General features: G+C 43.3%; 1 protein-coding gene across 6 annotated transcripts in view; it reads right to left on the reverse strand.

Annotated features, from left to right (window-relative positions):
- The window catches only part of glra3 (glycine receptor, alpha 3), a 221,916-nt gene that overhangs the window by 73,353 nt on the left and 128,302 nt on the right, over positions 1-20,261 (reverse strand). For all 6 annotated transcript variants that reach the window (XM_043704636.1, XM_043704642.1, XM_043704625.1 and 3 more), the window contains one exon: positions 7,523-7,746. In XM_043704636.1, the coding sequence (XP_043560571.1) occupies positions 7,523-7,746 (224 nt within the window). The remainder of the gene's footprint in view (positions 1-7,522; positions 7,747-20,261) is intronic.

Genomic DNA, 20,261 nt, shown 5'->3' on the forward strand with positions numbered 1-20,261 from the left:
TCTCTCTCCCCGCACTGGGCTCAATCTCTCTCCCCGCACTGGGCTCAATCTCTCTCCCCGCACTGGGCTCAATCTCTCTCCCCGCACTGGGCTCAATCTCTCTCCCCGCACTGGGCTCAATCTCTCTCCCCGCACTGGGCTCAATCTCTCTCCCCGCACTGGGCTCAATCTCTCTCCCCGCACTGGGCTCAATCTCTCTCCCCGCACTGGGCTCAATCTCTCTCCCCGCACTGGGCTCAATCTCTCTCCCCGCACTGGGCTCAATCTCTCTCTTCCCGCACTGGGCTCAATCTCTCTCTCCCCGCACTGGCCTCAATCTCTCTGTCCCCGCACTGGCCTCAATCTCTCTCTCCCTGCACTGGCCTCAATCTCTCTCTCGCTGCACTGGCCTCAATCTCTCTCTCCCTGCACTGGCCTCAATCTCTCACCCTCCGCATTGGGCTCGATCTCTCCCCAACATTGGGCTCGATCTGCAACTTGTACCCCTTTTCACTCAGACTCACACACATAAACACACTCTCTCACAGACACTCATTATCCCTGCCTCCCCACCAACCCTCCCCCCACATACAGACACACACAGAGACACACAAGTTTGTGGGGTGAATTTATACTTGCAGAATTACATTTTACTTTGGTCAAAAACTACATGAATCCATGCAAAATTCTGTAAATCCATTTTGTAGATTAGAATCAGTCTGACCGTAGTGGCACAGACAATCTCTCACAGGGAAGCTCACACCTTAAATGACACACCTGGGCTGACATGACACCAATTGGTAAAGTTCACTTGAGAATGTAACTTTTATATGTTCTGTGATTTACATACGAAAGAACTAAAACCAACATGTTCATTGTAAAAGTTGAGAGACATAACAAACAACCCAGGTCTTTTCTAATATATAATTGTGGTTATATCACACTGTAACCTTTTGCTATAAATTGTGTGTCTTATGATCTTATACTCCATAACCATCTGATGAAGGAGCAGCGCTCCAAAAGCTAGTGCTTCCAAATGAACCTGTTAGACTATAACCTGGTGTTGTGTGATTTTTTAAACTTTATCCCTGCACTGAGGTCAATCCCTCCCCCTGCACTGCACTCTATCTCTTCTCCCTGTACTCCACGCCGGCACGGGGCTCTTTCTCTTCACCCCACTGCATCCCCAACCCCCACCCCCTCACCCCTCCTGCACTGGGCTCAATCTCTCTCCCCACACCAAGCTCATCTGTCCTGCACTGAGCTCGATATCTCCCTGTGCTGGCCTTGATCTCGCCCCATGTTGGGCTCAGTCTCTTAAACCCTGCAGCTCTGCTGTTCTGTCTTGCTGCTACCACCCCCTTGGCTCACCAGCTGCCTTGCCACATTCCGCCAGAGTCCTCCTCTTGCGCTGTTCCAAGCCCCCAGCTGCTTCCACGATATCACCGACTGCCAGAATTCTGCGCGGGCACACCAACCCCACCAAGTGGCTGACTGCCACAGTCCCTGCTCTGGGTCCCTAATTGCTGCCGTTGCCACTGTAGTGGTAGCAGGAGGCAGTATAATCAGAGGAATAGACATAGTACTCTGCAGCTGATCGCAAGAGTGCACAAAGCAGTGTCCCATGTCTGGTGCTAGGGTTTGGGATGTCTACTCGGAGCTGCAGAGGGAAGGACCAGTGGGCATAATCCATGTAGGGAACAATGTCAGACAAAAGAGGGAAGAGGTTCTGCTGAGAGAGAATGAGCAGTGAGGAGTTAAAGAGTACAATTCTAACTGTATATGACTCTAGAAATTGTTAGATAACGTGTAAAAGGCTCTCCATTTGGAAATAGAAATGAACCATCGGTGAACCATCCTCATTCGCTGTAGCTAAGACTCTTCCTCTTAGTTCCATCATGCCTGAAGCACCAGGTGGAGAGGGAGTGCTCATCTTGATCAATGTTTTTGTTGGTGTAATCTGTTTTTGCTTTGGTATTAATGCAAAAAGGGATCTGCCCTAAGTTCTGTGGGGTATAGCAGAATTTGTGCTCCAGTTTTGGTAATTGCTCACATAAATAATGCCAATGTTGGTTTTGTCTCACTCCTTCCTTGAAAACAAACGGCACCCGTAGGCTATACAATGGTGGGGCTTGTGATCTCCAAGTAGAAAGATGAACTCTGACACATGTCAGTGAATAAGCTCCCAAAGTTGTCAGATGGCTGTCAGACAGACAGGCTATCAGCAAGATGTACAGAACTGGAGACTAATATGAATCAGATTGAACTATTCATGGATATCAAAACCATCAGCAAGGACCAAAGCACAATTTGAACCATTCCTTGTTCCCAGCTATGGTCTGAGTATTTCCTCCTGTTGTGTTATACCTCTCATTGCAAATTGCTTCCCATTATGAAGTGTCTGCAGCTGGTGAACGCTTTTTGATGCTCCGTGCATCCTGTTGTTGAATGTCTCCTCCGATGAATGTTGATGTTGATTAACATTGCAAAGGACTGATTGCCATTCCTACATGTTTTCTGCGTGTAGTTGCCGGTACCTGAGAATTGTCGGCCTTCACCTTTCACCGATCATTGTCCAACTGACCTTTTGTTAGCAGGTACTATAATAGCATTTATGTAGTGACTCCATTACTGTGGAACCACTGGGGATGCTGCACAGAGAGCAGAGCTTTCAGAATAATCAGTTTGACCAATTGGTATAATCTTTCCTGGTCGCAGAAGACAAGGCGGCACAGTGGCTTAGTGGTTAGCACAGCTGCCTCACAGTGCCAGGAATCCGGGTTTGATTCCAGCCTCTGACAGCTGTTTGTGTGAAGCTTGTACATTCTCCCTGTGTCTGCGTGAGTTTCTTCCAGGTGCTCCAGTTCCCTCCCACTGTCTGAAGATGTGCAGGTTAGAAGAATTGGCCAAACTAAATTGCTCACAGTGTCCAGGGATGTGTAGCTTAGGTGCATTAGTCAGGGGTAAATGTAGGGGAATGGGTCTAGGTGGGTGACTGTTTGGAGGGTCGGTGTGGACTTGTTGGGCTGAAGGGCCTGTTTCTACACTGTAGGGAATCTATGAAGGAGTTCTAATAAGACACATTAGGGGAATGGGGATCACGTCCAGCTGGAGAGCCAGGGATTTTCTGTATGACATTGGATAGTACAGCACAGAAACATGCCCTTTGGCCTGCCATAACAATGCTGACCATGTTGCCATCCTAAACTAATCCCATCTGCTTGTACATGGCCTGTATCCCTCTATTCCCTGCCTCTTCATGTGTCAGTCTAAATGCCTCCTGACTTTTGCTATCATATCTGCTACCACCAGCTCTCTAGTCAGCATATTCCAGATAATCTGTCACTGTCTGTGTAAAAAACTTTCCTTGCACATCTCCCTTAAACTTTCTTACTGTCAACCTTAAACTCATGCCCCCAGTATTCAAAAAGGAAGGTCTACCATGAACATCAGGGATGGGATCTAGACAGAGAGGAGAGGTGAAGGAATCTGGGTTGAGGAGAGGTTTGGATTTGGATGAAGAGAACGGTGAAAGTCTCCAAAGGAGTGGGAGAAAGGGAGAGAGAGAGAAAGAGAGAGAGAGAGAGAGAGACAGAGGGGTAGAGAGAGAGGAGGGGGAGAAATTTTAATGGCCAGTGGAGGTGAGGTATTGTTATGATCCTGGTTGAGAAACCCAAAGTATTTATAAACATTATATTTTTATAATTCCAAATTATGTTGTTTTCGAAAGGAGGACAGCTGTAGAAAAACTGTAAATTTAAATTCAGTGACTGTCAGGCAAACAGTCAATGGAATGTTGTACATGTAAATTATTAGGGAACTTCAAACAGAGAGAGACTTAACAAAAGATAACAAAAGGGTTGACTATATCTCCCATCACAGAGGAAGGCCACCTCTTAAAGATAGGTCTGTTTTTTCTCAGAATACACAACAGCAAGGCTTAAAAAAGCTAGTTTAACTCTACTGGTGTAGACTGGTGGCACTGAGCATTCTCATGTTTATTTGAGCATTAGCAAACTGTGACATTTGCAGATGAAGAACATAAATGAAACCGGGAACTGTGGATGCTGGAAATCTGAAACAAACTCAGAAATCGCTGGAGAAACTCAGCAGATCTACTGTATCTATTGGGGAGAAAGCAGAACAAGTTTCCAGACCTACTGAATTTCTCCAGAAATTTCTGCTTTTACTCCTAATTATCCATGTGTTGCAAGAAAGGACCCTTCATAACTCTGAGTGATGTATGCCAGTTAAAGAGGGGAACAAAGGTTGGAGTTCAATCACAGTCAGAAGGCATTGGAACTACAGAATCTCAGCTAATCTGTAAAGTTTAGGATTGTCAAATTGATTGTTTACCAACCAGTGTCAAGAATATTGGTAATGTCCACTGTAAAGCCTGCAATGTTCAACTATCTGCTCTGCGTGAGTAATTCAGAGACTAAACTGGATAGTTTTGTTCTACTTTTATGTTTTGGATACATTCTTTATTTGTATTCTGTGTGCACACATGTTGCATTAATATTTTTTCTTGTGTGTAACAATAACTTCAGTCATGAGGTTAATTTAAGAAATCAATGGAGAGTGGGCATAGAGCACTGATGGAGATCAGGGTTGGGGTATTAATTGAGAGCTTGGCATATTGATGAAGAGCAGTATACCAAAAGGAGGCATGATACTCTAAATCTGATCCAGTCAAATAAGAACATTTTTTTAAAAAGTACATAATTAAACACTAACAACATACTGGATAATGGTGTAACAATCACAACGTAATTCCAGTAATTTTAAAGTCTGATCCAAATTCTCTTCCTATTTTACCTTTGCTAATAGTTGTCCACTGATTATGCACACATGCTATAAGTTTCATGTTTTCTGTTTGCATCTGTTTAACTTGGATGTTTACAACATGGATTGCAAGTCCTTCCATGTGGACACACCATTCACCTTAGCAAATTAAAATACAGCATTTAAGAATTCTTAGGTAATTCATTTCCAGACTCCCCAAAGCCTCTCCACCATCTACCCGTCACAACTCAGGAGTATGATGGAATACTCCTTACTGGTCTGGAAGGGTGTAGCTCTAGCAACACTCAAAAGGCTTGACATCATCTAGGTCAAAGCAACTACTTGATTGGCACCATATCCATAAACCTTCACTCCATAAGGATCGGTGCTGGGTCCACCTCTTTCTGTCATTGACATAAATGATTTGAATGTGAACATAGGAGGTACAGTTAGTAGGTTTGCTGATGACACCAAAACTGGAGGTGTACTGGACAGCAAAGAAGTTTAGCTTGATCAGATGGGCCAAAGGGCAGAGGAGTGGCAGATGGAGTTTAATTTAGATTAATGTGAGGTGCTGCATTTTGGAAAGGCAAAACAGGGCAGGACTTATACACTTAATGGAAAGGCTCTGGGGAGTGTTGCTGAACAAAAAACACCTTGGAGTGCAGGTTCACAGTTCCTTGAAAGTGGAGTCCCAGGTAGACAGAATAGCAAATGAGGCGTTTGGTATGTTTATTTTTATTGGTCAGTGCTTTGAATGTAGAAGTTAGCAGGTCATGTTGCAGCTGTGCAGGACATTGGTTAGGCCACTTTTGGAATAATGTGTGCAATTCTGGTCTCCCTACTATACGAAAGATGTTGTAAAACTTGAAAGGGTTCAAAAAGGATTTATAAGGATGTCGCCAGGGTTGGAGGGCTTGAGCTATAAGGAGAGGCTGAACAGGCTGGGGCTGTTTTCCCTGGAGTATCGGAAGCTGAGGGATGACCTTATAGAGGTTTATAAAATCATGTGGGGTATGGATAGGATAAGCAGACAAGGTATTTTCCCGGTGGTGGGGGAGTCTAAAACTTGAGTGCATTGGTTGAAGGTAGGGGGAAAGATTTAAAAGGGGCAACTTTTTCAAGCAAAGGTTAATACGTGTGGATGTTGCCAGAGGAAGTGGTGGAGTTTGCTACAATTACCACATTTAAGAAGCATCTGGATGGATATATGAATAGGAAGGATATAGAGTGATATGTGCCAAAAGCTGGCAAATGGGACTGGACTTGTTCAGGATATCTGGTTGGCATGGATGAGTTGGACCGAAGGATCTGTTTCCATGCTGTATAGCTGTATGAGTCCATAGCTGTACATATTTAAAACCCAGGGATTTACCACCATGGCTGGTATAACACATAATCAAAAAGGCTAAGGGGATGCTCTTTTTATTATGAGAGAAATTGAAGACAAAAGGAAAGCTGTAATTCTTCAATAATACAGCGAATTAGTGAGACCACATCTCAAACATTCTGCTCAGATTTGGTCTCTTTATTTGCAGAAGGATATAAATGTATTGTAGGTGGCTCAGAGGAAATTTACTCGATGGGTACTTGGAATGAGTGGGTTGGCTGATAAGGATATCTTGGATAGATTAGGTTTAATTCTGTTGCAGCTTAGAATAGTGAGGGATAACTTATTTCAAGTGCATAAGATCCTAAATGGTCTTGACAAGCTGATGTGGAAAGGATGTTTACTTTTGTTGGTGAATTCAGAACTAGGAGGTACTGCTTTCAAATTAGGAGTCGCTCTTTTAGGTCAGAGATAAGGAGGATTTATTTGGCTCTGTGTGAGTTCTCTACCTCAGAAAGCAGGAGAGGCAGGGTCAGTAAATATGATTAAGGCAGACGTACACAGATCCCTATTAGGCAGAGGGATCAATATCAGGGTTGTTGGGCATATGGACTTTGAAACATAACAGATGTTCCATGATCTCGTTGAATGCCGGAGCAGACTTGAGGGGCTGAATGGTCTACTTCTGCTGCTATTTCCTCAGCATTTGTTATCCCTCACCCAAGGCCAGATTTTGGTTGAGGTGACGAAAACTACAAGGTTGCAGGAGTAGCCTTCTGATAAAATTCCACAACATAGAGTAGCAGAAACAAACTGAGAAGGCAATAAATTATTTTTAAAAAGTGGGAGCTTGGCGATCAGCAGGTAGGTGAACTTATTGATTCCCTGGAGTATAACGCCCTGACCCATCTTTGAAATTCTACGGTCTGCAATAATAAACATCTGTCACTCACTTCTCTAATTTGGCTGGACCCTTTTTAAGTTCAATCATTATCCTTTGTGTGAGTAACTGCAATGATGTATGAGCAAGCAAATTCAATATTTTTAATTAAGTGTGATTCGTTAGGATGGGACTGCAGAGGCAGGAGAGACAAGTTGGTGAGCACAGATTCCACAGTTTAAGGGCTCAGTTTATTTTCAGCAAAAAGGAATCGAGTTGTAATTGAGTCATTCGGAACCCTAGCAACATATTACACAAGAAAAGCGCAATCAACCCTGCTATGTGACATGGTGCCATGTCTATCAGAATAGTGTAAACAGCAGTTAATTTCAGCCTGGAATTTCACTCTGCCAACTGGAGATAATGTGGTTATGAAGCTTAGAGTTAGGCTGATGGTAAACAATTGCTCAGAGAAAGAGCATTTGGCAGTCAGATAAAAACAGACATCGGAGTTATGCTACTCATTTCCTCCACTCACTGTCTCCTACCTTATTGAATAAAGGACAAGCCCATCTTTAAAAATTCTTAATAGCTTGTTCTCGGTTGTGACCTCGTGGAAGTTGGCTCCTTTCTCATTTGCAAAGAAGAGATCTGGTTTCCAGATTGAATCCAACATGGAGGGGTCCAAGTCTAAAGAATCATCGGGGTACTCACTGTACGCCAGCCTGGGGTCATTCCACTGCTGGCGCAGGAAGATGTTTAGACGGTAATCCTGCAGAGAAGAAACAAATAAGATTAAAATCTTGGCTTGCTTCCAAGATGAATGGAGCTGAAGCATGACATGAATTCAAAGTTAGAATCATAGGGTCTTAGAGAATGACAGCACAGATAAAAGGCCCTTCGATTGACTGAGTCTGTGCCAGTCATAAAAAACAACCACCCGACTACTCCAATCCTATATTTTAGCACTTGGCCCTTGGCCTTGTATGCCTTGACGTTGCACGTGCACACTTAGATACTTCTTCAATGTTATGAAGGCTTCTGCCTCTATCACCCTTACAGGCAGTGAGTTCCAGATTCTAACCACCCTCTGGGTGAAAACATTTTGCCTCACATCCCCTCTAAACCTTCTTGCTGCTTCCCTTGAATCTTTGCCCTATCCTTTGGTCACTTGACTCTGACTCTTAAAAGCATGAGTTAAAGTTCCACTTTCGAAAGTTGAGTCCATAACTTTGGTAACCTTGTCATACTGGTGTGCTCTAATGTCCTCAGAGGTGTTACTCTGTCAAGATTAGGACAATATGATACCCCACTTGTCACTTGTTAACCACACTAAGGATGGTATAGCACTGTTCAAGGACAAAAACCCAAATGGGTGGGTGCATATTATCTCACCAACAGGGTCTTGCCGCACCTAATAATTATGTGGACCAGCTCGCTCGGCAAGTGGATTGAGGCAAAAATCGAATTCTCTCATCACTGCCACCACCCTCCCCCGGGGATGTGGAGACACCGAAATATGCCCACAACAAAATATCTTCCACTCCTTATGAACCCCAGTGTTACTCCGAATGACACCTACCTTGTTCATCTGTGCTGTGGAGAGCACGGTAGTTGTCATTGCCACTAATAATCCTTCCCCACCCAGTAGTACACCAAGACCTTACATGCTGTTTTGCATAGCCACATAACTTCCCAGCCTCTACAACCAGTGGCTCTGCTTTCTCTCCTAGTTGGACTCCCCCACCCACCCTCTGTTTTGGCATTGATAAAAGCCTAAGAACATAAGAAATAGAAGCAGGATTAGGCCATCTGGCCCATTGAGCTTGGTCCACCATTCAATAAGATCATGGCTGATCTTTTCATGGACTCAGCTCCACTTACCGGCCCACTCACCATAACCCTTCATTCCTATATTGTTCAAAATACTATCTATCTTTGCCTTAAAAACGCTCAACACCGTGTTATAGTCCAAAAGGTTTATTTGAAATCACAAGTTTTGGAAGCGCTCCCATTTCACCATGTGGAGTCATGATGGGGCAATGCTCTGAAAGCTTGTGATTTCAAACACATCTGTCAGACTATAACCTGGTGTCGTGTGACTTCTGACCTTGTCCACCCCAGTTCAACACCGGCACCTCCACATCTTAAAAACATTCAACGAGGTGGTATCAACTACTCACTGGGCAGGGAATTCCACAGATTCACAACCCTTTGAGTGAAGAAGTTCCTCCTCAGCTCAGTCCTAAATCTGCTCCCCTTTATCTTGAGGCTATGCCCCCTATTTCTAGTTTCACCCACCAGTTGAAATATCCTCTCTACTTCTATCTTACCTATTCCCTTCATAATTTTATATGTTTCTATAAGATCCCACCCTCATTTTTCTAAATTCTGATAAATATAATCCAAGTCTATTCAATCTCTCCTTATAAGCCAACCCTCTCAACTCTGGAATCAACCCAGTGAACCTCCTCTGCACTGCCTCTAGTGCCAGTATATCCTTTCTCAAGTCAGGAAACCAAAACTGTTCGCAGTACTTCACATGTGGTCTCACCAGCTCCCATTACAGTTGCAGCATAACCTTCCTATTTTAAAACTCCATCCCTCTTGCAATGAAGGGAATATTTAATTTGCCTGCTTAATTATCTGCTGCACATGCAAACCAACTTTTTGTGATTCAAGCACAGGAACACCCAGATCCCTTTGCACAGCAGCATGCTGCAACTTTTCGCCATTTAAATACTAGTCCATGTTGCTACTGTCCACTGACAGTACAGGCACCCCCTTGAACCTTCCTGAATGCTCGAGGGATGGACCCTCAGAAGTGCACTCACCTCAAACCTCTGACAATTTTCAAATAGCCCTTGGAGATGATTGAGCAGGTCCCTGACCACTGTATTTGCAGCTGACAGAGGGTGCATGATTGTCCTGACCATGTGTGATGGCCCAACAAACCTGAGCACTGTCCAGTCTCAGGACAGATGTCGCTGGCCATGAGTGTCCCCAGCGGAAGACTGGCAATAGCCAGGGCTCTTGGTGATGTGCAGGTTGTGCCTGTGTTCGACACAATCAGGTTTCCTTGACTGACCTCATCCCCACCTTGACTGGACTGAAGACTGGCTCCCACCCACTTTCTGGCATGGCATGGTGTGGCATTCATTGAACGAGCGAAAAGAGAGCAAATGAGCAACCTAGCGGTGTAGCTGATTGTGAGCTGAGACCCTGTCAGAGTGCACAAAGACTCCTTGCTGCAGCCTTTCAGTGCTTGTTGTGGTTTATCCTGCCATGCAATTCTCTGCAAGAAAGGTGTCAGGATGGTTGCAAGGGTTTGGAAAATGCCAGGTAACAACATTTGTGGACAAGGACTGCTGCTGGAAGACTGTTTTGTCATATGCAACATGGAATTCCTTCAGAGCAAACAGTAAGCTGAATTGGCCAGCAACATGCTCTGGTTTCTATGACAAGTATACTTCATGTCTAGCTTGTCTGGTAGGCAAGAAAGCTGGATATTAATGAGGTGAGTTGGGCAGTTAATGAGGTGATTAACAAGCAGTAATGGCAACTCACAAAGAAAAACTGCATTGCTTGTCAAAAACATAAAAGGTGGAGTGAAAAGCTTCTGATGTCAAGATAGGCCTTGTCAGATTTCTCTGCCATTCATCATGGCTCCATTAGAAATGCCTTTCAAACACTGGTCTTCTACAATCTAGGACAGGTAGCAGACATATGGTAACACTAGTACTTATATTTTCACCTCAAACACATATATCATCCTGATTTAAAACTGCATTGTCATTTGAAACCACATTATTGGCATCACTCAGCATCAGAAACCCTGTCTCTGGGTGGGTTGCGCTTCGGCGGGTCAGTGTGGACTTGTTGGGCCAAAGGGCCTGTTTCCACACTGTAAGTAATCTAATCTAATCTAATTACGGGCGGCATGGTGGCACACTGATTAGCACTGCTGCCTCATAGCGCCAGAGACATGGGTTCAATTCTCCGCCTCAGGAGTGTGGAGTTTGCACATCCTGCCCGTGTCTGCGTTGGTTTCCTCCGGGTGCTCCGGTTTCCTCCCACAATCCAAAAATGTGCAGGTCAGGTGAATTGGCCACGCTAAATTGCCCGTAGTGTTAGGTGAAGGGGTAAATGTAGGGGTCTGGGTGGGTTGCGGGTTGGTGTGGATTTGTTGGGCCGAAGGGCCTGTTTCCACACTGTAAGTAATCTAAGTAAATCTCTCCAAACTATCAAAAATGAATTGTTATGCTATTATTTAGTTTGGAACTAAATCTAAAGTCTTTCACATGGAAATACAGTTTAACCAATTTATTCGAGTTCTTTGAAGAAATTATAGATCGCAAACTGTAAGTGACCAGGACCAGGACACCATGCTCCAGAGGTGGATTCAAACTTCTTTGAAAAGCATGATTAGAAAATATCTGAAGAAGAACTATGTGGTGTGGAAAAAGGAGAGCCAATTTGAGGACATAACTTGGTCGACGATCAGGACACAACATGTTCCTTCCATTCACAGTCAGATTTAGGAATCTTTGAGCAGTTTCCAGAGAAAATGAATTTGTTAAAGATTTTAAGATTTTGTAAGATTTAGTATCAAATTCTGTGCCTATTTCCACATGTTTAAGAAGACAAACAACCAAATATATGTATTTACAGGTAGTGACATCTGGAATTCTGGTATTGTCTTGAATTTTATCTCCCTCCTCTGCCTCCTGGTTAAGGGTTGCCAGGTAGGACAGACAGTGGTGTGGAATCAGGTACAATGGGATCCATGCTGTGTCCATCTTCTGACATCTGCTGTTGGTAACTTATCAGCAATGGCTTCCAAACACATGACCACTTCCATCTAGAAGGACAAGGGCAGCAGATACATGGGAACACCACCAACTGCAAATTTCAGAAATATATCACTGATTCTTCACTGTCTCTGGGTCAAAATTCTGAATCTCCCTACAGCACATGGACTGCAGCAGTTCAAGAAGGCAGCTCACCACCATCTTCTCAAGGAACGGGCAATAAATGCTGCTGGACAGCCAGTGGTGCCCACATCTTCTGAATGAATAAAAAAAGGTCCTCCTTGCCTTTGGGCAGGTTCGGCCAAATTATCACCACCCAAGGAAGTCTTCTCACTACCATTTTTTTTGAGAGCATTTTTGATTAGGTAGTTGGCGAGCATCAACACTGTTCCCTGGCAAGATTTGTGGTAGACCTTAACATCACCCTTACCCAATGTACTTCCTGTTTGACAGCGACTGTCAAAGATGCTGCCTGGTTGACAACTTTCAGAATTTGGCAGCTAAGAGCTGTGAAAAGTGAATGTGGCTTCCCTTCCTCTGACAGGTCTACACTGCAAAAGAAGTGTCAGCACAACAGTTACACCTCCACATTTCTGGCGGGGGTGGGTGGGGGTGGGGAGCTCTGACCAAAATCTCCTCTCAGAAATGTAAAATAGAAGGGCCAGAGTCGCAAACACTAACTTGGTTGAGTCTTTTCAAGAAGTAAAGAAGAGGTTTGATGAGGATGGAGCAGTGGACATGATCTGTACGGGCTCAGTGGTTAGCACTACTGTCTCACAGCACCACGGACCTGGGTTTGATTCCAACCTCGGGCGACTGTCTGTGTGGAGTTTGCACATTCCCCCTGTGTCAGCGTGGGTTTCCTTCGGGTGCTCCGGTTTCCTCCCACAGTCCAAAGATGGGCCGGGTGCTGGCAGGTGGGACTAGATTGGGTTAGGATATCTGGTCGGCATGGACAGGTTGGACCGAAAGGTCTGTTTCCATGCTGTACACCTCTATGACTCTATGTGCGTGTCAGGTGAATTGGCCATGCTAAATTGCCCATAGTGTTAGGTGCATTAGTCAGAGGTAAAGATAGGGTAGGGGAATGGGTCTGGGTGGGTTACTCTTCGGAAGGTCAGTGTGGACTTGTTGGGCCAAAGAGTCTGTTTCCATACTATAGAGATTTTAACCTAATCTATATGGATTTCAGTAAGGCATTCAACAAGGTTCTTCATGGTAGACTGGTTAGCAAGGTTAGATTACATGTAATACAGGGAGAACTAGCCATTTGGATACAGAACTGGCTCAAAGGTAGAAGACAGAGGGTGGTGGTGGAGGGTTGCTTTTCATAATGGAGATCTGTGACCGGCAGTGTGCCATGAGGACAGGTGCTGGGTCCACTGCTTTTTGTCATTTATGTAAATGATTTGGATGTGAACACAGGAGATATGGTTAGTTGGTTTGCAGTTGACACCAACATTGGAGATAGTGGACAGTGAAGGAGGTTACCTCAGAATATAACGGGATCTTGATCAGATGGGCCAATGGGGTAAGGATTGGCATGTAGAGTTTAATTTAAATACATGCGAGGTGCTGTATTTTGGGAAGAAAAGTCTGGACTTATACACTTAATGGTAAGGTACTGGGGAGTGTTGCTGAACAAAGAGACCTTGGAGTGCAGGTTCATAGTTCCTTGAAAGTAGAGTGCCAGATAGACAGGATAGCAAGGAAGACACTTGGTATACTTGCCTTTATTAGTGAGTGCACTGACTTTGAGAGTTGGGAGGTCATGTTGAGGCTGTAAAGGACATTGGTTAGGCCACTTTTGGAATACTGCATGCAATTCTAGTCTCCCTGCTATCGGAAAGATGTTGAGAAACTTGAAAGGGTTCAGAAAAGATTTACAAGGATGTAGCTAGATTGGAGGGTTTGAGCTAGAGGGAGAGGCTGAATAGGCTGGGGCTGTTTTCCCTGGAGCGTTGAAGGCTGAGGGGTGACCTTATAGAGGTTTATAAAGAGTCGAGGTTTTCTCCCTGGAGAGAGGAAGTCCAAAACTAGAGAGCATAGGTTTAAGGTGAGAGATGAAAGTTTAAAAGGGACCTAAGGGGCAACCTTTTCACACAGAGGGTGGTGTGAGTATGGAATGAGGAAGTGGTAGAGGCTGGTATAATTCCAATCTTTCAAAGGCATCTGGATAGGTATGTGAATAGAAAGAGTTTAAAGGAGCATGGGCCAAATGTTGGCAAATGGGATTAACTTAATTTAGGATATGAGGTTGGCATAGAAAAGTTAGACTGAAGGGTTTGTTTCTGTGCTTTACAGCTCAATGACTGTAACTGTATGTGCATGAGATTGCCACTTCCTTGGAAAATCTGACCTCACAGTGATTTTTAAAATACATTTTGAAAGGCCTGAATTAGATTCGAGGTGAGTTCGGCAGCACGCCAGTGAAAATTAGTCCTGGAAAATGGTTGTCAAAGGTAGAATGGGTTGGCAGGCCATTACTGGGCTCTCTGGTGCCTGGAGGCAGAGGAATGAGACTCAGCAGCCTCACAAGCCAAACCTGTGTCAAAATGTTTACTCATTTGGTACTAATCTGCAGTGGTGATGCTTTAGCCATTCACCATCACATCAATACCAGAGTTTGACCATCTCCCTTTTTAAAAACAGTTTCAAATCAACAGCCACGATAAATCCTGACAACCCACCATGCTTCCGAGAGCTGGACACTAATGAGCACTTGACGGTTTACTCCTTTTGTTTTTATCTTTGAAAGTTTGACTCTGTCCCTCACTGGTCTATGAAGGGGCTCTTGACAGAAGTTCATTGGAGACATTAATGCCAGCTCTCCCCCAAAATCCCGCATGTCTCCCACCCTCCCACTACAGTGTGTCCCAGTGGTAGCAGAAGACTGAGAGACTGTCCAACAAAGCTATTTTTAAAGCATGCTCCCCTCTCCCCCACAACCAGTGTTTCTCCAAATCCAGACCGTGGGGTGACTGTCATGCAGCACTGCACTCTCCCCTCTTTTCCGCTTGCCCAACTTCAGTCTCACCCTCCAACCACACTATTGTTCACCTTCAAAAATGTAAAGAAGAAAAGGATTGCATTGATATCAAGTCAATCACAAACTTAATGTGCTTTTCATTTGATGAACTAGGTTTGAAATGTAATCACTATTGTCAAGAAGGAAACATATTAGTCAGTAAAATATAGCAATGGCAAGGTTTCTTGTAACCCTGCAGGTATCAGATTGCATTTGGAGTTTTATGTATAGATCTGCTAGGAAAAAGAATTAACACTTGTCAAAGCACTATGGGAGTGCAAGTCTGAAACGAGTGAGCTCATTTGAAAGATAAAAAAAAGTTCACCATCAGAGCAGGGTAGACAAAAAGGATTATGCCACAACCTCATTAAAAGCACATCAAATATTAAATGGGATAGATAAGCTCAGAATATTACTTCAAAGTAGGTCAGGAAAGTGGAACTGTTGAAATTTGAAATGGAAAATGTTGAACCGAGAATTTAGAAACATTTTAGGATGAACTTTATTTAAAGAGTGTCACATGTTTTGAATAATCTGTAAGTCAAGCTAATAGTCAGAAATGTTCAGGTCATTTAAAATATAGACAGACAGTTTCAACATCTGCATTGAGAAGGTGACGGTGCACTGCCATCTTGATCCATAACAGATTGAATGGTGAAGATAATTCTGTAGTTCTGTCAGGAATGGAACTCCAAGATTCCTGATCCAGAGAAAGTGAAGGAATGGTGATATCTTCACAAATCATGATGGTGTGTGCATTGGAGAGGAACTTGGTGGTTGCAGTGTTCCCATGTATCTATTGTCTTTGTCCTTCTAGCTAGTAGAGGTTGTGGGTTTGGAAGGTGTTCTTGGTGAGATGCTACAGTGTACCTTGTAGATGGTGCACACATTGCTTTTCTGAGATGGAGAAAATGAGATAGTGGGTGTAGTGCTAATCAAGTGGGTTGTTTTGTCTTGGTTCATGTTGAGCACTTTGAGTTTTGGTGGAGCTGCACTCATCCAGGCAAGTAGACAGTATTCCACAACAATCCAGATTTGCACTTTGTTAATTCTGTTTTTACTTCTTTCTGGGTGGCACAGTGGCTCAGTGGTTAACATTACTACCTCCCAGCAGCAGGGCTCTGGGTTCAATTCCACCTTCAAGTGGCCATTTGGCATTTGCACATTCTCCCAGTGTCTGTGAGTGTTTCCTTCCAGTCCAAAGATATGCAGGTCAGATGGATTGGACATGCTAAATTGTCTGTTGTGTCCAGGGATGAATAGGTTAGGTGGATGAGCCATGGAAGATAAAGGGTAAGGGGGTGAATCTGGGTGGGATGCTCTTTGGATGATTGGTGTGGACTTGATGGGCAGAATAGCCTGCTTCCATACTGTCGGGATTCTCTGCAGATGCTGCAAAATTCTTTTTTTTGAGGATGTTTAACTTCCAACATTTTGCTTTCCTTACAGTGATGGGCTGGACTGACACCACAGTATTCTCTATATTCAAAAAGGTGTGTGACCAGTGTTACGGACTCGGATGATCACTGTGCTGGAATTGTACATTAGTGTTTTATGTATGAACATTGGACCTATCAGGGGTCAATGACCTATTGGAACTGTCCACTATGACTGACATTGCCTTTAAGGGTGAAGGGGAGGTTAAAAAAAAGTAGGGAATTTTCCAGGAAGGGGTTAATAAAAAGCAATCAGGGAAAACTTTAAATCTCATCCACCTGACAATGGCAAATGTATTATTCGTTAAGAGGTACAAAGATGAAGCAATTTTGAGAACACTAACCAATGATCATGCATACCACATTCTCTTAATATAGCAAAACACCAGACCTCAACAACTGCAAAAACACTACATTGAAGTAATTAAGATCCAGATTTAGACCTTTCCAGGTACATCAGCCAACAGCTTCAGATTATCTGTCTTTGCAGTGAGTGTGGGCTCAGGAAAAGTTATCTTTAAAAAGTCCTTCTTCCCCTTCATTAAGCTCATGTCACTCTGGCTCCCAGAGTCAAATTGCCTTCACTCAGAGAACACAAAGCCCCACATAATGGTGTGTCGCACTGCAGCAGTTTTCATTGTGACTGTTTTGAGGCATTACTGAAATTTTAATGAAATATGACCCTGAAGTGTGCAGCCCATTACACTCCGATTTCTGAAAGAATCACTTCAAACCAAACTTCCATTGAAAATAATCTCAGTTGAATCCAGAGCATTTGATGTGTTTCTTCATCAGAAATCACCTGAAACTCAAATGTACTCTCACTGGATGCTATTTGTGAAACATGCAATGCTTATAGGCTGAACTTAGGGCAACTTGAGTCTATTTGGCTTTCATTTTGCAGATGTTATCAGTTAATTCTTGGTCTGCTGCAGAGCTTTGTGCAATGACCAATGTTTGGCCTTTCTGGAAGCATGCTATTTTCATCTCTTACAAATACCAGAATATTGTTAGAATGCCCATATTGACACTGGTATCAGACCGAATCTCATCTATTGCACAGATTACTATGCTCTGGGACTATGCTCAACAGTCTATGACATGAAAGTACCATTTTAAAATGATAGGGTCAACTAAGGTCACTGATCAGCTGGAACCCAGACTGCGATTGTCAATGAATGTGCTCCAATAGCAGGTTCACTTAAAGGGACAAGTTCCCAATAATATAAGAAAACAAATGTCTATCATTTGGAGAGAATATCCTGGGACTTGCCAACTCATCATGTCTATGCCAGGTCTTGTATATGTTATATCTTGGAGTTATGCAGAGATGAAATATGTTTCTATGGAATGAACAGTTTTTATTTTCTTTCACAGAGCTTCAGAATATTTGTTCCAAGAGCTATCCAATTACTCTCACTTCCCTCATCTTTATTCAAAGTTTCCTTCAAGCATTCATCCAATTCCTTTCTCAAAGCTCCAGAGACATAGAGACATACAGTCCCACATTGCGGAGAGAGACCCTTTGGCCCAATTTGGTCCATGCCGACCAAAATGTCCATCCATGCTAACCCTGTTTCCCTGCTCTTGGCACACATCCTTCTAAACCTTTCACAACCATGTATTTGTCCAAATGCCTTTTAAACGTTGTTAATGTACTTGCCTCAACCACTTCCACTGACAGCTCATTCCATATGCATACCACCCTTAGTGTAAAAACATTGCCCCTCAGGTTCCCTTTTATTCTTTTCCCTCTTATCTTAAACTGATGCCCTCTAGTCCCTGATTCCCCAACCCTGGGAAAAAGACTGAGTGCATTCACCCTATCTATGCCTCTCATAGTCTTAAATACCCTTTACGTCTCCCACACTCTAAAGAAAAAAAGTCCAAGCTTGTCTAACTTCTCCCCATAACTGAGACCATTGAGTCCAGACAACATCCTTGCAAATTTCTTCTGTACTCTTTCCAGTTTAATAATATCCTTCCTATAGCAAAACTGAACACAATACTCCAAGTGCAGCCTCACCAACATCCTGAACAACTGCAACATAACTTCCCAACTTCTATATTCGATGCCCTGTCTTATAAAGGCCAGTGTGCCAAAAGCTTTCTTTACTGCTCTGTCTACCTGTGACTCCACTTTCAGAGTACTATGCACTTGAACTTAAAGTTCCCTCTGTTCCTTAAAGCCATGAAACTCCTACCTTGATTTGACTTTCCAAAATGCAACACCACGAACATATGTATATTAAACTCCATTTGCCATTCCTCGCCCCATTTCCCCAGCTGATCGAGCTCCTGCTACAATTTCTGATAACCTTCATTGCTGTCCACACTACTGCCTATTTTAGTGTCATCTGCAAACCTATTAATCATGCCATGTACATTCTCATCCAAACCATTGATATAGATAACAAATAGCAATGGGCCCAGCACTGACCCCTTAGGTACTCCACTAGCCATAGGCCTCCAGTCCAACAAGCATCCTTCCACTGTTGCCCTCTGTTTCCTACCATGAAGCCAATTATGTATCCGATATCCAGCTCTCCCTGAATTCCATGCAATCTAACCTTCCAGAGCAGCCTACAAAATAGAACCTTATCAAAGGCCTTACTGAAATCTATATATATAGTATGTCTACTGTCCTGTCCCCATCAACCTTCCTGGACGCTTCCTGAAAGAACTCTAACAGGTTTGAGAGGCATGATCTCTTACACACTTTTCTAATCAAACTGTCTTTCTGAATGAATCGATATCTTCTCCCTCAGAATCTTCTCAAGTAATTTACCAACCACAGATGTTAGACTTGCTGGTCTATAGTGCTCAGGATTTTCTTTGCAGGACTTGTTGAATAAGAGCACAACATTTGCTACCGTGCAATCTTCCCGTGGCTAACGATGATGCAAATATATCAGCAGGGCCCCTGCAATTTCTTCTCTAGCCTCTTACTGGGTTCTTGGATATATCTGGTCAGAACTAAGAGATGTATCCACCTTCATATATTCTAATATGTCCATGCTTCTACTACGATACATTGAAGCTGATTGTCAAACATTATCAGTAGAACAGATCATAGAAACCTATCTAATAAAAGGAAACAAAAATAGAAATTACTGGAAAAGCTCAGCAGGTCTGGCAACATCTGTGTAGAGAAATCAGAGTTAATGTTTCAGATCCAGCGACTCTTCCTCAGAACTGATGGTAACTAGGAAAATATCAGTTTTATATGCAGAAGATAGGGTGGGGGAGAGGGGGGAGAAGGCAAGGAATAAACGATAGGTGGGGCTAGAGCACAAAGAGAGAGAAGAGCAGTTGGACAAACAAAGGAGTCAATGATGATCAGCATGGGAGAATGAATAGTTGCTAATGGGGATAATTAGTGGCCAACAATGGGGAATGTGTAACAGCAAATAAAGTGATAACAAGGCCTTGTGTGTGTGTGGGAGGTGGGTTGTGTAGGGACATGGGAGAAGGTGCTCAAGGCCCAAAGTTGTTGAACTTGATTTTAAATCCAGAAGGCTGTCGAGTTTCCAAGCAGAAAATGAGATGCTGTTATTCCAATAAAAAGGAAAGCTTTGCTCCTCTACACTCCTTTTCTGTATGAACAAGAAACAAAATCAAGCTCTTTCATTCAATAAGGATCATGGTTGATCTGAATATAAACTGAACTCTACATTCCAGCTTATCCCCGAGAAGTTATTATCCCTTTTGGTAATCAAGACACCATCCACCTCGGCCTTAAAAATGCTTAAATATTCTGTGAGCACTACTTTTTGAGGAAAGTGATTCCAGAGACAACATTTACTCATCTCTGGTTTAAATGGTTGACCCCTTATTTTAAAATTATGATCTTCACTCTAGATCTTTGCCCACAAGAGGAAATATCCTTTCATGATCCAGCCAGTCAAGTCCCCTCAGGATCTTATACAGAGTCATAGAGATGTACAGCATGGAAACAGACCTTTCGGTCCAACCCATCCATGCTGACCAGATCACCTCTGATCTTCTAAAC

This window comes from Chiloscyllium plagiosum, chromosome 2, assembly GCF_004010195.1.
Source record: "Chiloscyllium plagiosum isolate BGI_BamShark_2017 chromosome 2, ASM401019v2, whole genome shotgun sequence".
NCBI classification, from domain to species: Eukaryota; Metazoa; Chordata; class Chondrichthyes; order Orectolobiformes; family Hemiscylliidae; genus Chiloscyllium; species Chiloscyllium plagiosum.